This window comes from Ursus arctos, unplaced genomic scaffold, assembly GCF_023065955.2.
Source record: "Ursus arctos isolate Adak ecotype North America unplaced genomic scaffold, UrsArc2.0 scaffold_20, whole genome shotgun sequence".
NCBI lineage: Eukaryota > Metazoa > Chordata > Mammalia > Carnivora > Ursidae > Ursus > Ursus arctos.
In genome coordinates, this window is record NW_026622875.1 from 50,274,734 (window position 1) to 50,291,255 (window position 16,522).

The 16,522-nt window shown below is 53.3% G+C and overlaps 1 protein-coding gene across 1 annotated transcript in view; it reads left to right on the forward strand.

Moving 5' to 3' along the window:
- The window catches only part of SCN5A (sodium voltage-gated channel alpha subunit 5), a 92,760-nt gene extending 76,639 nt beyond the window's left edge, over positions 1–16,121 (forward strand). Inside the window, exons 22-28 of the mRNA XM_057316022.1 lie at positions 2,531–2,653; positions 4,685–4,966; positions 7,171–7,224; positions 7,743–7,880; positions 8,503–8,607; positions 10,193–10,463; positions 13,785–16,121. Of these exons, the coding sequence (XP_057172005.1) occupies positions 2,531–2,653; positions 4,685–4,966; positions 7,171–7,224; positions 7,743–7,880; positions 8,503–8,607; positions 10,193–10,463; positions 13,785–15,025 (2,214 nt within the window). The 3' untranslated portion in view covers positions 15,026–16,121. The remainder of the gene's footprint in view (positions 1–2,530; positions 2,654–4,684; positions 4,967–7,170; positions 7,225–7,742; positions 7,881–8,502; positions 8,608–10,192; positions 10,464–13,784) is intronic.
- Positions 16,122–16,522: the final 401 nt, after the last annotated feature.

The following is a 16,522-nucleotide window of genomic DNA, read 5'->3' on the forward strand; positions in this document are numbered from 1 at the left end:
GTCCACACATGGTAGGAGGCTGGCTGTACAGGGAGAGGGAGAGCAAAGGCCAGAGGGGCAGGGTTGGTGAAAGGATTCTGGGCAGGCACGGGGGATCCTCCGGGCTCAGGGAGAAGGTACTACCTGGGGAGGATGGGAGAGGGGTGCAGTCAGCTGTGAGAAGGCAGAAAGCCGTGGACACTGACTAAGGGGCTCTGGGTTGCTGCCTAGACAATTGGGCTTCCCTGCCTGTCCAGGGAGGGTCTAGGACAGGAGGTGGCATGTCCTCTGAGCACCCAGTTGGCAGATAGAGTGGGAGGCCTCTGGCCCACAGCCACCCAGGCCCCAGGACACTGCTGGGTGCCAAGCAGGGTGAGCACAGAGTCCCACGGGGTTCCTGAGCACAGTTGAGTGGGAGAATAACTGGGGCGGGGGGGGGGGGGTGAGACCAGAGTATGGAGCAGCCTTGGATCTGCACTCCCTGAGGCAGAGGAAGCAGGCAGCGATGAAGGGCTCAGGTGAGGGCTCACCGTCTAGTTGTGGAGGGTCCTGCAGAAGAGAACATGGGTCAGCGTCTGCAGACCGGGAAGGGCTTTCCAGATGGCACCCGTGGCTTCCGGGCTTGGCCTCAGGCTCTACTCACCAGCAAGGGCTGTCCTTTCTGTGGTTGCACAAGAGCCTCGGGCCTCTGTTCATCCCCACATCCCACTCAGAGGCGGGGGGTGGTGGGCTCAGCCCGGGTGGGAGGTCAGTCCCTGGGTGGCCATGGCAGGAAAGGCTCTTTGGGCTAGAGCATGTGTGGGGACACAGATCCAGGTCCTTGGGCCTCTGGTTCAGGCCTCTTTCTATCACCCCCAGTGACTGAGAGTCTGCTAATGTTGGGGTGAGGGGTGCTAGGGTGGCAGAGAGAGAGGGAGGGAGCTCTAGCTGCCATTACAGCCTGGAGTCCTCAGAGCCTCCCTGAGAGGAAGGAGAGGACCCAGGAGGCCTTCTGCCCTGGGGCTGTGGGAGGGCCTGGGATCCTGGCAGCTCTGCCCTGAGGCCCCTCACCCAGCTATTCCTGCAGCTTCCTGGGAAGTTGAGCCTGCTGAGTGACTCTCCTCAGGGAAGGCAGGAGGGGGTTTGCAAAGACTCCTGGGGAAGCCCACCACCCTGCCACCTGGAGGAACTGAGAGCTGAGGCCAGGCAAAGGGGACCATTAGTGCTTCTCATCCAGTCCCAGAACTGGAGAATTTGTCTGTGGAGAAAGAAACTGAGGCTCACAGCAGAGAGGGGCCTTGCCCGAGGTCGAGGAGAAGGCAGTGGAAGCTGGAATCCAGCTTTCCTGATGTTGGCCATGCTGCCCCCCAGCCCACCCCCTCACTTCATGGGAAAGTTGGTCTTCAGGCCTCAGAGTCTGGAGAAGGATATTTCCAGGATCAATTCCTGCATCTTTTTTCAATAAATACTATTGAGTATGTACTATTGTAGGTGCTGGGATCTCAGGGAACAGAATAGACTAAAACCTCTGCGTGCATGGAGGAAGGCAACTGCACACAATAAACGTACTCAATAAGCCAACTGTATACTCTGTTAGAAGGTGTTGTGTACCAGGGAGAAATAAGATAGGGAGAGCGAAAGGGGATTAGGAGGGTCAGGACCCCAGCAGGGGGGAAGGCACAGATTACAACTTTAAATAGGCAGACCTGGGTGGGCTCACTGAGATGACATTGGAGCAAATGTGAAGGAAGTTGAGGTTAGCCAGGCAGACATCCGCAGAACCTTCCACGCAGGGGTTGGAACAGCAGTGCAAAGGTCCTGTGGTGGGAACGTGCCTGGCATACTTGAGGAGCTGCAAGGAGGCCGGAGTGGCTGGAGCAGAGGGAGTGGGGAAGGAAAGTGCAGGAGATGAGGCCAGGCTGCAAGGGGCAAGAGGGGACACTGCCTTGGAAAACCATGGGCTTTTATTTAGAATGAAGTGGGAAGGCGTTGCGACACTCTGAGCCAAAGAGTGACACGGAGTGACTCCTGTTACTGGAGGAGCACAGGGGTTCAGGGGTGGGGCACACGTGGAGGCCAGCAGAAGAGTCAGGAGGCCGTGGCGGCCGTCCAGGGGAGAGAGGACGGTGGCCTGGCCAGGGTGGTGGCAGTGGCAGTGGTGAGAAATATTTGGACTTCTGATGTATTTTGAAGGCAGAGCCAACAGGAAATCCTGCCGGGCTGGATGTAGGGTGTGAGAGACGGAGAGGAGGCATGGGTGACGCCAAGGCTTGTGGCCTGAGCAGCTGGAAGGATGGAGCCACCATCAGCTGAGATGAAGGGCTCTGGGCAGGGCAGGTGTACAAGCTTTGAAAGCACAGGCCACTAGGGTGAACTGCTGGGAACTAGGTGGGCAGACTGGCCAGACCTGGTTGCTGGGCCACAGACTCTGCCCGTGCCTCCCCTCTTTGAGATGTCTGATGTCGTGACGTCTGGCTCTCTCACACCAGCCCTGCTTTAGGTGGGCCAGGAGCCCTTCCTCCTGTCTCTAGAGCTGTCCCTATGGTGCTCACTCCCACCTTACCTCCCACAGGTCTCCCTAATCAGCCTGGTAGCCAACACCCTGGGCTTTGCCGAGATGGGCCCCATCAAGTCACTGCGGACGTTGCGTGCCCTCCGACCCCTGCGAGCCCTGTCACGATTTGAGGGCATGAGGGTAAGGGAAGTGACTGCCTTCCTGCCAGGGCAGTAGGGGGTGGCTTCACTGAGACAACCCCGGGTCCACTTGCTGACTGAGCGGCCCAGCCTAGAGCTGGGACTGTGGCCCCCCAGCCTGGTAGGAGCAAGGTGCAAAATCTCCAGGAGAGGTGCCGCTGGGCTCGCAGGCACCCAGAGGGTGGAGAGCTGTGAGAGCCCTCCCCCTAGGCCTGTCACCTCCTGCCCCATGGGCCGGGGAGCCCCTCTGCTTCTGCTCGGGGTGGGGGCCATCTGTGCGTGCGCTCGGCCTCCTTGTGCCCACCTGCGTGCCCTCCTCCTGGCAGACACAGGCTGTCTTCCTCGGTCTGCGAAGGGCAGTGGGGCTGTGCCTGTGAAGGTGAAGGGAGCAAGGAGGGAGCCGCTGTATACTCACATCACGCAGCAGTTGGCATCTGCTTAGCAAACTCTCTTGCTCTGATTTGTAAGTGCAGAGCCCTATACATTTTTCAAGCCATCAAATTTTACCAAAGAATATGTGCGTACAAGGCAACTGTAAAAGCCCCACCAAGGCGCCTGGGTGGCTCAGTCGGTTAAGTGTCTGCCTTCAGCTCAGGTCATGATCCCGGGTCTTGCGATCGAGTCCCAGTATTGGCCTCCTTGCTGAGCGGGGAGCCTGCTTCTCCCTCTGCCTCTGCTGCTGGCCCTGCTTGTGTGCGCTGGTGTGCGCACGCTCCCTCTCTGTAAAATAAATAAATAAAATGATTTTAAAAAATTAAATAAGTCAAAGCCCTATCAAGAAAAACATTACCCCATAATATATAGCAAGACAACAAACACATACGTGCACGTGTGCATGTGTGCTTTGTGCTTTTTTGCAAAACATGCACAGTTTTGCTGTGGTTTTAGCAGCCACGCCTATGTCTCTCGTTGACCCAGCAGGCACCATCCCACGGTCCCCATTTTGTTGATGGTTTCCAACTTTGCCCACACCCCCAAGAGAGAAACAAGTCGCTTATTCCTGGTGGGAAAGCATTCACAAGTGAATCATCCTACCTAAGTTAAATGTCTCTTGGGATTAAGGGCATCTGATTCCAGAGGGACGTGGGGGAGATGCGAGTGGCCAGGAAGGCCTCTGTTGGGGCTGTCAGCCACGGGGCCAGCCAAGGACAAACCTGGGTGTTGGGTTTCCCACCCTGTCCATCATGCCTGCTGGGGACTAGGGACCCCTCCTGCCCTGCATGTGTCAGCATCACCCTTCCCAGCACCACACGACCCCACACCAGCCTCACTTGCAGTCTGTGTGGCAAACACCTTCCTGACTCCTGGATGGCTGGACACTTGGCCCTCAGGGGAGTAGAATGTGCCATATGCGTTTGCCAAGGAAGCCTCTCCGGGGTGCTATGAGTTTCGATGATGAGAACACTGCCAGGGCTCCACGGGGTCCGAGAGCCACTCCCGGGGAGGGCACAGGGAGCACCCACACCGCACCCCCTGCCCTCCCAGCTCAGCTCTCACCATTGGAGGGCTACCAGACCACCCACCAGACAAGCTGCGTGGAGGTCCCCTGGGCACCCTTTAGGGAGAACACCCATCCTTCCTAGTAGCAGCAACCCCAAAATAAACCAGAAACTTAGCTCAGAGAATGTGTCTCCAGAGGCCCTTTCCCATCATATTGCTGGCATCCTTAGCTGGAGATACCCTGTTGGAAATTAAGTTTGAAGGTCATGAATTCAAGGAAGGACCGGAAGGGAAAGGCAGATGTTCCTGAGTTGCAGCAGACATTAGCGTGCAAAACAACAAAAAAAGTGTGTGTGTGTTCTCTCCCCTCCCCCCACCGATTCCCCATCATTTCTCCTTTTACTCCCCATCAGGGCTTCCAGCCGGGAGTGGCCCTTCCTCAGGGACAGAAAGTGTTCACACCCCCTCCTGAGCAGGGACCTGCAGGCAAAGAGTTCGGTGAGGGTAGGCAGGGAGTGGGGTAGGCTGGTCTTGAAAAGGGCATATGCTCTGGGCACCCCAAGGAACGGAGCCTCTTCTCTGTCCACTTGAGGTTGTGGTGAATGCCCTGGTGGGTGCCATCCCGTCCATCATGAATGTCCTCCTCGTCTGCCTCATCTTCTGGCTCATCTTCAGCATCATGGGTGTGAACCTATTTGCGGGGAAGTTTGGGCGGTGCATCAACCAGACTGAGGGAGACCTGCCTTTGAACTACACCATAGTGAACAACAAAAGCGACTGTGAGTCTTTCAACGTGACTGGCGAATTGTACTGGACCAAGGTGAAAGTCAACTTTGACAACGTGGGGGCCGGGTACCTGGCCCTTCTGCAGGTGGTAAGTCCTGGAGAGGAGGGACCTCCTTTCTCCCACTGGCTCTCCAGCAACAGGCAACTTCACCCACAGTATGGGTGGGAGGGGGGACAGTTGGGCCACCCTGGGTCCTCACAGTAGGGTCACACTGCCTAAAGGCTAAGGATTCTCTAGAGACTTCTTGGCTCCTTGGGAAGTCCCTGGATTTTCCATTCTAGAACAGATGCCACATCGCCAAGATGTATGGCATGGGGGTTCAGCACTGAGGCAAACCCAGCTCCCCGGCCAGTGGTCAGGTTGACAGCCTCACCCTGAGTTTGGCGGTGTGATGACACAGGTTAAAAATCAAAGACCAGAGACACACAGAAACTGAACTATTAGCCACACTGTGGCCCCAGCCTTCTGTTATAAAAAGTAGTAGCACTTTCTGTGTTGTTTCCAAAATGCGAGATGTGGGATGTTGAAACACACATGACCTTACCCAGTCCTTCCAAAGATTCCATTGATTTGTGAGGATGGAGGCTTCAGTGAGCATGATACATGGCATAAAATTAACCTACAAGTAGCCTTGACAGCAGACATGCAGACAGAGTCGTAACACAGAGAACCACAACTTGTTTTCACTTGCAACCCCAGGCTTAAGCCCAGAGACCTGTCTCTAGTCCCCAAAGCAGGGGAACACTCAGTGGGCTCTCATCTGAAAACTTAGTGCACATCTACTCTCCTTCAGCCCTCCCTTCAATCACAGGGGCAGCTTTCTCCAAAGACTCCCCTGAAATACCTCCTAGGGAACAAGATTAGAGCCAAACCCAGAGAGCCTTCTGTCCCTGGGACTTCCCTCTAAATGTCAGAACTTGGAAGGAAAGGCCATTCCGACAGAACGACACAGTGGCTGGAAAAGGAGTCACAAGCATCTCGTCACCTTGGGTGCTCTCCAGCAGTTTCCAAAGCATGCCCAGCCGTCTCTGCACCGGGCAGGGCTTCCTGGCATGGGGAGCTGAAGTAGCTTGTCTGCTCTGGAGCCGCCTCAGTTTCCCCATCTGCCCTGCCTGTGTCAGAAGAGCTCTCAGACATGAAAGTTTGTGTGGACAATTGTACCCTGAAAGAAGGCTCAGGGAAGGTTTGGCTTTTGCCAAGGACTCAAGTGAGACCCCCTGGACAGTCGGCCTCACCACCAAGCACGTCTCTCGGGCAGCCCCACCAGAGCTCTGTGGCATTCGGCCTCCTCCTCTAATGCCTTGGGGTGGCGGGCTGGAGCAGGCTTGTGTGGGCTCATGGGAGCTGATTGTTGCCTTTTCAGATATTTTGCAAGCCGTGATTAAAAATCAGATTTTATAAACTTATAATTCACTAAGTGGTATTGAAACAAAGTCATGGGGTGCCTGGCCAGCTCAGTCAGAGGAGCATGCCATTATTGATCTCAGGATTGTGGTTCGAGCCCCACGTTGGGTGTAGAGATTACTTAAAAAAGATAAAAATTTTTTTAAAAATCAAAATTCACCATTACCATCTATTATCATGTACGCTCTTGAGGTTATTTGTATGTGCTATATCCGTACAGCGGAAATACTGTGATGCTCCACTCCTGTGTCTCCTCCCGTCTGTGTTCAGTAACAGCCTTGTTGGTACCTTGAAATTGGCCACGGGAGGAGTGTTTACCCTGAGAAATTGGCAAACACAACAATCGGGGCTTTGTTTTCTTCTGGAAAACCGTTTTTTAGCCATTTACCAACACACCACTGGCAAAAGGAACCCCTTAAGGACGAAGGGAAGTTGGGATGTTTCAGGGCCGTCCTGAGAGGCCATGAGCAGAAGCCATGGGCTTCTCTGAGCTGCATGACAAAGGGGACCAGGTCAGTACTGGGATCCACCTCTCTGTCCCTGACACCCGCTGTAGGACTGCATCGTTTTAGAATCTGGAATGAAGGTGGATCTGAAAGCAGACCTCCTTCAGTCCTCCTCTGTCTCCTGGCCAACATCGAGAAGCTTCTTACCCCACTCCATGGCCTCCTTAGGGTGTGTGTGCAGCTGGCCTCCCCTCCACCTCCGGCCCTGAACAAGAAGGCTTTTCCCTGACCACCCCGCCGTGTGGACACAGCCGAAGGGGCGGGACAGGATGCCTCCTTCTCAGGGAAGGCTGTTTCCTGGCCTCCTCTGTGCGGATAGGAGCCCCTGGTAGCTCAATAGATGCAAGTTAAATGATTCTTACTCCTGTCTTTTCCTTCCAGGCAACATTTAAAGGCTGGATGGACATTATGTATGCAGCTGTGGACTCCAGGGGGGTAGGTAACCATACTGACCTCTCCCACCAAGTCAGGCATCTGAGGCTCCAGGACACTTGGCCACGAGGGCATCAGCTCTCGTGAGCAAAAGCTCACCCCATAAAGGCCGGATGTCCCGTGTCAGCCTACAGTGGAGCCTCCCTGGTAGACCCAGGCCTGGCCCTGGGGCAAAGTTGCGTGGTATCCCAAGGAGCCCCAAATCCTCAAATATCTTTCAAATTAACTTCACTGTAATTTACTTGAATCTTAGTCTTATCCCAGAAAAGACCAGACCGGGTGGAAGCAACAGAGAGGCAAATCAAGTTTCTTCGTTATCCTTGTACCCACCAATCACAATGTCAGCCCCAAGCTGCCACTCTCCTGAACCCTGTTCCCGCCCGTTCTGGCCCCGCTCTGCACGCACCTGCACACTCAGACACACAGCCCTGTGCTGGTGACCTCCCTCCGACACACGCTCTCGCCCAGCCAGCCCTGCACCGTTCCTACTTGCCTGACCCCATGTCTGGTCTCCCCCTCAGTACGAAGAGCAGCCCCAGTGGGAATACAACCTCTACATGTACATCTACTTCGTCATTTTCATCATCTTTGGATCTTTCTTCACCCTGAATCTTTTCATCGGTGTCATCATCGACAACTTCAACCAACAGAAGAAAAAGATGCGTAGAGCACCTGCTTCCCGCGGGCCGGCAGGGCAGGGCTGGGTACCAGGGGACTGAGGAGCCATTCGGGCCCCTGGCTCCATTTTGCCTTCCTGCTGGGGACGGTCCTACTGGAGTGGATGGGAGAGGGGAGTGTCCATGATGTAACAGGCCCAGTCTGTATGAGTGGAAGGAGGGGCCCCATGCCTGCCCTAGTCGACCTAACCCGTGAGGCTCCTGAAAGGAGCTGGACTGAGGGTTGGGACTACTCACCTGGTCCACAATCGAGACGGTGGCCCAGGGTCTCTCCAGAGCTCCATCAGTCGGGCCATGATTGAGTGGCAGGCAAACCAACTACGCAGAGGGAATCCCCAGCGTGGCTGAGCTGGGTAGGGGATGGGGACTGAATTTGCACCTCACAAAGCCAGAGAGACCTCAAGGTGAAGGGAGACAGGGACCTTGCAAAAGCAGATTTGGGGAAGACTCTCTGGTGCAGGATAGGGACATACTTCTCTCCACTAGGAGAGGAAGTGAGGAGGAGGCTGGCCAAGGCACCCTCATCAAGGAGGCAAGATCCCTATGCTCCCCATGCCAGAGCCCCTGAGAACCTAAAATGAGTCTGGTGTCTGTCTCTCTGCACTTAGGGGGCCAGGACATCTTCATGACAGAGGAGCAGAAGAAGTACTACAATGCCATGAAGAAGCTGGGCTCCAAGAAGCCCCAGAAGCCCATCCCGAGGCCCCTGGTAAGCCAGCTACCGATTCAGCAAGAGTGGAAGGATGTGCTGGGGGGGCCTGGGAAGGGCCTGAGAAGGCCACACTCCAGGACCACTGAATTTTCCAATGAAAGCCTAAGTGAGCTTGCCCAAACTGCCCACTCAGAATTGTCTGTTTCCTTAATAATAATAATTCTTAAATATGTGCTTTTCAAATTCATTAATCAATAGGGTTTTTATAGGATGATATCACTGGAAGCAGTTTTACATTATAGAAAATAGAAATTTGCAAAGTTTGGGAAAATTGCTCCAAGAATGTATTAAGGAAAATAACACATGTTTTGACATCTTGTTTATCCTTTCTTTATGGTACCACAAACAGTTTGCCAATGTCAGGAGTGGGGTTTGAACCCAAAAGGCTAGAAAAAGTACCAAGAAGTCCACAAAGAAAACTTAATATGCATTTGATCCATTCAAAGAGAATGAGGAAGGGTTAAAAATAGGGCTGTGAAAAATAGATACTCTTTAAAATATGATATACAATATTTTCATATGAGCATTTTCATTTTGGCATTTTTAATCTGATAGTATTTAATGGAGAAGAATGAAAGAACATAAAACTGCTCCTAAAATTTAATTCCAAAAAAAATCATTGAGCCCAGCCCAGAGCCCTTGGTCAGTGCAGGGAAGGAGGAGCACTGTCACGCACCTGACCACAAAAAGAGACCTCAGACTCCTGGAGTAAGTGAGGAAGACATGGCCGGCTGTTCCAACCAGGAATGCTCCCTCCCACAGGAGTCCCTCTCCTCTGAGTGCGCCCTCCCCCCCTGCCAGAGTGCAGCCTTTCCCAGCGAGAGCAGGGCAGCCTGTGCAGGCTTACCCTCATTCACAGCCTCTTCTTGGCAACCCCTGAGTGAGACAGATGCAGCCCGGAGTCCCCTGGCAGTTGGCATCAGGAGGGACACTCACTCCCCTGCAAGGCTGACTTTCTTGCCTGATCAAGCCATTCTCCAAAAAAGTTGGGGGGGGGTCAGTACTCAAAGTAATTAGGTGACATAGCTAGGAAGTGACAGTCCCAGGTTTTTAATCCAGTTCATCAATTTTATCTAATTCCTACCCTTTCACCATGCTTTGTTTTGCGTTAGTGGCGGGGGGTGTTCACTTATTTATAATTTTCTCTCTTTCCCCAGATAATCTGAGGTAGCTAACAATTAAAGACACATAAATATAGTTAATAGAATAAACAAAATCAATTCCATAAAGGGTGGAGAAAATTTGTTGACCCGAGGGCTGATCCAATTACTAGGATTGAACTTTAAATTTGACCTTGAGCCATCAGACAGTGGGTACAAGGAGAAGCACAGTGAACGATGATGTGCTAGGGAAGCTCAGGGAGGAGAAATCCCTTCCTGAAGGTTCAGAGACTTCAGGGAAGTGGGAGCCTGAGGGCTGGGCCTGGAAGCAGGAGAGCCAGGCTGTTTCAGCCTCCTGTCTTCTCCTCTCACCCCACAGTCTCACCAGAGGGTGGAGTAGCAGAGTGCATGGTCTGGGCCGAGAGGCAGCAACAGGCCTGTCTGACGTCCCTCCTGAGCCCATCTTTTACCCTTCCTTTCAGAACAAGTACCAGGGCTTCCTGTTCGACATTGTGACCAAGCAGGCCTTCGACGTCACCATCATGTTTCTCATCTGCTTGAACATGGTGACCATGATGGTGGAGACAGATGACCAGAGCCCCGAGAAGGTCAACATCTTGGCCAAGATCAATCTGCTCTTCGTAGCCATCTTCACAGGCGAGTGTATCATCAAGATGACTGCCCTGCGCCACTATTACTTCACCAACAGCTGGAACATCTTCGACTTCGTGGTTGTCATCCTCTCCATCGTGGGTGGGTATGCAAGTCAGCCTTTCCTGCAATCCTGAGTCTGTACGTAATGCAAAGTATACTAGGCTCCTTTGTTCTTTTCTCTGCATTCCACACCCCTCCCTGTCACACACACACACACACACACACACACACACACACACACACACTCCCCTCCACAGAGAATTTGTCGAGGAAGGCCCACTCAGGCCAGGGGGGCCATCCTGGGAGAGGAGCCAGCACACCCTCCATGGGACCCTAGAACACAGCTCTCTGCTCTCTGTGAGAGCTTCAAGGATGAATTTGGGAAAGGGAGTAAAGGCTGGGCAGGCTTCCCTGCCCTCCCAAGGGAAAGATTAAAGTAAGAGGCTTTCTCAGGGTGAGGTGAGTCTCCAGGGATTAGAGCAGGTGGCCCTCTAGGACAGAAGTGATCCCTGGAGTTGGAAAATTCTAGAGTCTAGCCACCAAGGTGTGTGCCAGATACCTTCAGACATCACCAGCCTCACACAATTGACCTTATAATGTCTACATTGAGGCAAGGAGATCATACAACTAGGAACAGAAGAGATAGGATTCACACTTCATCTGTTTGGGCTGCTATACCAAACACCAGACCAGGTAACTCATAAACACCAGAAATTCATTTCTCACAGTTCTGGATGCTGAAAGTCCAAGATTAAAGCACCAGCATAGTCATGTCTTCTGGTGAGGGTCCTTTCCCTGGTTCATAACCAGCACCCTCTTTGCTGTGTCCTCATAAAGTGGAAGGGGCAAGGCAGCTCTCTGGGGTCCTTTTATAAGGCACTGACCCCACTCACGATGGCTCCACCTTCATGACCTAAGCTCCTCCCAAAGGTCTCACCTCCAAACATCATCATCTTTGGGAGTTGGGATTTCAACATACGAATATGTTGGGGGATTCAAACATTCAAACCATAGCACACATCCACATCTGTTTGACCTCAGGACCCAAAAACCTTTTTTTATTTTTGCTATTTATTTATTTAATTATTTATTTATTTATTTATTTATTTATTTATTTATTTATAGAGTGAGTGTGAGAGCAGGGAGGTGGGAGGGACAGAGGGAGAGGGAGAGAGTGTTAAGCAGGCTCCATGCTCAGCGCAGAGCCCAACACAGAGCTCCATCTCACAACTCTGAGATCATGACTGAGCAGAAATCAAAAGTCAGACGCTTAACTGACTGAGCCATCCAGGTGCCCCCCCTTATTTAAATAGCAATTTTATTGAGATACAATTCACATACCACGAGATTTACCCTTTAAAGTTTATGATTTAGAAGTTGCTAGTATATTCACAGAGTTGTGCAACTATCATTACACCTGATCTAGAATATTTTCCTCACCCTCAACAGAAACTCTGCACCCTTTTAGCAGTCACTCCCCATCATCCCCTCTCCCCAGCCCCTGGAAACCACTCATCTAAAATTTTGAGGGACTGCCAAACAGTTTTCCAAAGCAGGTGCACCAGTCTACTTTCCCACTGTCAATGTAGGAGGGTTCCAATGACGCCACATCCCCACCAACACTTGTTACTGTCTGTAATTTCTTCCCATAGCCGCCCTGGCAGGTATGAAGTGATCATCTCCTTGAGGTTTTGGTTTTCATTTCTCTAATGACTAATGATGCTGAGCATCTTTTCATGTGCTTATTGGTCACTTCCCGTTGTATGTCTTGGTCTATAACAGAAGGGCTATCTTGGAGAAATGTCTATTCAGATCCTTTGCTTATTTTTTTAATTGGCTTACTTATGTTTTTATTGTTGAATTGTAAGAGTTCTTTATATATTCTGGACACCAGTCCCTTACCTGATACACAATTTGCAAATATTTTCTCCCATTCTGGGGGTCGTCTTGTCACTTTCTTGGTTGTTGTCCCTCGAAGCACAAAGTTTTTTGTTTTGATTAAGTCCCAATTTATCTATATTTTTTTCCTTTTGTTGCCTGTGCTCAGAGTCCAAACTCTTGACCACTCCACCCCCATGAAACTCTGCCGTGGGGTGGCTGACTTTCCTCTTTCTGCCATGTACATATATAGCCTGTGCCTTTGGTGGCCTCAGAGGGAAACTCGGGGGCTGAGGCAGGGGCTGCCGTAGCTGCAGCTCGAAGCTGGACACAGGGTCAGGAAATGCTCTGGGAGGTCCCAGGCAGGGGTGAGGGCAAGCATGCCCAGTGGGACTGGTGGAAAGTGTTAGAGAGTGCAGGATGTCGGCAGCCACGAGGGGCTGATGAGGGGCTGTGTTGGGAAGATTTGGGAGGAGGTGCAGCACATACCTTGGGAGCACCTACTGGTCCCGGTGCCTGGCTGTACTGGAGGGGCTCGGGTAACAGCTCGACTCGGAGCTGGAGGGTCTGAGTCGAGTCCCAGCATCTCACTGATGAGGTGACAACTTGGGTCAGTTACCTCACTTCTCAGTTTCCTCTTCTGGAAAATGAGGATGATGGTGTCTGCTTACCTCCTCGGGTGACCGGAAGGGCTAAATGGATGGATATAAAATGCTCAGCCCAGTGGCTTATTGACAGTAAACACGACACATGACAGCTGGTGACATGCTTACATGAGGAGTCTGGAAAGGTCACTTGGGCCAATACAAAGCAGAGTTTATTTCACTCTTTCTCCTATAACTCATATGCCTGCTTCTTAAAACTCCAAACCTGTAGTTGTCAATAGAGACCAATGGGGTGGGAAGCCCTGGAAGCTAGCAGGATTGGGAGGGTGGCAGGAACTATCTCAGAGAGTCTGAGTTGTGACAGGCGCAGTGTGGTGGGGAATATGGACTTGTGGGCCAGTGCCTCTTGCCCTCAGTGAGCGCATGAATCATCTGGACTTTATTAAAACGCAGTGGGACTGGGGGGTGAAACTAAGAGTCCACATTTCTAATAACCAGCTCAGGAGATCCCAGGGCTGCTGGTTCTCAGACCACACTTTGAGTAATGAGGAGCTGAAAAGCCCAAGTTCTGGTCCCAGTGAGGCCACCCAGATGCTGAGCAAGTCCCTTGAGGTCTCAGAACACAGGATCTAGAAGATGGGCCCAGTATGGCCCTAGTGTGCAGGTATTCTCAGAAGACTAAGGGATGAGAGGTCTGATAAAGCACTTTGCAAAAGGTGTGGGTACTGTGGGTGCTCATTTTCTGGATCATAGGTGAGAAATGAAAGACCCAGAGAGGTGGAAGGACGCAGAGTCCTTGCATGCCTCAGTCAACCCGGTCCTCCTGAAAGGTCCCCTTCTCCTAAGCTCCTTGCCGTACAGAGACCCATCCAGTGATGCAGGGCTGGAGGGAGGACAGAGGTGCATGGGTGGCCACGGTCTCTGTTGTTTCCCATAGGTACTGTGCTCTCAGACATCATCCAGAAGTACTTCTTCTCCCCAACGCTCTTCCGAGTCATCCGCCTGGCCCGAATCGGCCGCATCCTCAGGCTGATCCGAGGGGCCAAGGGGATCCGCACGCTGCTCTTTGCCCTCATGATGTCCCTGCCTGCCCTCTTCAACATAGGGCTGCTGCTCTTTCTGGTCATGTTCATCTACTCCATCTTCGGCATGGCCAACTTTGCTTACGTCAAATGGGAGGCTGGCATTGATGACATGTTCAACTTCCAGACCTTCGCCAACAGCATGCTGTGCCTCTTCCAGATCACCACGTCAGCCGGCTGGGATGGCCTCCTCAGCCCCATCCTCAACACAGGGCCCCCTTACTGTGACCCCAATCTGCCCAACAGCAATGGCTCCCGGGGGAACTGTGGGAGCCCAGCCGTGGGCATCCTCTTCTTCACCACGTACATCATCATCTCCTTCCTCATCGTGGTCAACATGTACATCGCCATCATCCTGGAGAATTTCAGTGTGGCCACAGAGGAGAGCACCGAGCCCCTGAGTGAGGATGACTTCGACATGTTCTATGAGATCTGGGAGAAGTTCGACCCGGAGGCCACCCAGTTCATCGAGTATTCGGCCCTGTCCGACTTCGCAGATGCCCTGTCCGAGCCGCTCCGCATCGCCAAGCCCAACCAGATAAGCCTCATCAATATGGACCTGCCCATGGTGAGTGGGGACCGTATCCACTGCATGGACATCCTCTTTGCCTTCACCAAGAGGGTCCTGGGTGAGTCTGGGGAGATGGACGCCCTGAAGATCCAGATGGAGGAGAAGTTCATGGCGGCCAACCCATCCAAGATCTCCTACGAGCCCATCACCACCACGCTCCGGCGCAAGCACGAGGAGGTGTCGGCCACCATCATCCAGCGGGCCTTCCGGAGGCACCTGCTGCAGCGCTCCATGAAGCACGCCTCCTTCCTCTTCCGCCAGCAGGCGGGCAGCAGCGGCCTCTCTGATGAGGACGCTCCTGAGCAAGAGGGCCTCATCGCCTACATGATGAATGAGAACTTCTCCCGGCGCCTTGGCCCGCCCTCCAGCTCCTCCATCTCCTCCACGTCCTTCCCACCCTCCTATGACAGCGTCACCAGGGCCACCAGCGATAACCCCCAGATGCGGGTGTCCGACTACAGCCGCAGTGAGGATCTCGCGGACTTCCCCCCGTCCCCAGACAGGGACCGTGAGTCTATCGTGTGAGTGTCTGCCCGGCTGGCCAGGACGCACTGAGGGGCAGCCTGTCGCACTGTAGCAAACGTGACTGCGGCCACTAGCCAGCATTTGCTGGGACCTTCCTTGCTTCAGGCTCCCGGTGTGAGAGATGGGCCTCAGCCCCGCGGGTCGACGAAGCAGAGCTGTGTGGCGCCCACATTGACAGCCAGAAGCAGGTGGCTGAGCTGACCGTTCGGGGTGGCCTGTCGCTGGAAGCCCTGCACACACCGGTGGTGGGGGCCAGTCAGGGCACACCTTGGGGCTCTGAAAAGCCACACCATCCCAGCTGCTGAGGAGAACTACAAAACTGAGACTGTAGATGTTGTGAATGGGCTTTCATAAATTTATTATATTTGATATTTTTTTACTTGAGCAAAGAACTAATGTTTTTTCCATGGACATCGGCAGCAGTTCACACTGCCTTTTCTTAACTCCAAACAAGAGTGTCTGTAGAGCTGCCGGAACTCTGTTCTCAAAGCAAAAGTGAAACCTAGTGTGGCTCCCGCAGGCCTTCACTGCCGGGGGCCGGAAGGGGCTCCCCTGCTGCTTGGGCTGCGGTGCCAGGAGGTCTGAACCCCTTTCCTCGCCCAGGGTGTGCACAGTGTCCACACACAGAGGCCAGGCTCCCCTCAGTCAAGTGTCAGGCAGAGGGGTTCTTGTCAGTGGGGGCTCACTCTGGCCTTCCCTTGTCCCCTGGGTCCTGTTTGCCCCCTGTGATTTTATGCAGGTCATACTGGGGTCATTTTGACAAAAATACAAGGCTTCCAGAAGAGAGCGGCCTGGGTGCCAGGGCTGGTCCTAAGCGCTGATGTTGCCTTTTCTTCCCAGGAGAGCCTGGCCTTCTGCACGAGTATTAACATTAAAGGGAAGGGCACAAGGGAACCAGCCCCATGCATGGCCTGGCCCCCAGCTTGTCCTTGCTCCGGAACCCAGCAGGCCCTGCCCCGCAGGCCAGGAAGAGGAGTCTGAGCCCTGTGCCACGAGAGCTAAGAAGCTGAACAGCCCTCTGCCGTGGGGCCCCAGCCCATCTGAAGAAGGGAATCTGTTGTCGTGACCAGGGCTATCGTTCCAGACCTTTCTGCCTCTCACCATGTGTGTGGGTGGGGGGTGGGGGGACTCCTGTGTGGTGTCCAGCAACTCTCCAGATGGAGTGGGGAGGGCAGTGTGGGCCCTGTACTGGGAAGGAGCCTGGGGGCTTGGGCTGCCCTGGGAGGGGAGTGAACTATGGGCAACCTTGGGAAAGGGAGCCGTGTGGTGCCAGAGCAGCCCCTGTGGCTCAGCCTGGGGTCTTGGTGGCACCCACCCGCAGGACAACCTGGGGCAGCGTCCAGGCTGTCCACAGGTCTTGTGAGAAGGCCTTTTCAGGGAAAAATACTTTTTCTAGTCCAATTACCCCCAGGGCCTCTTGAGCTGCTGACAATCCTATTTAGCATATGCAAATCTTTAAATGCAGAGCCCTGTCACCCTGAGAGTGACAGTGTTGGC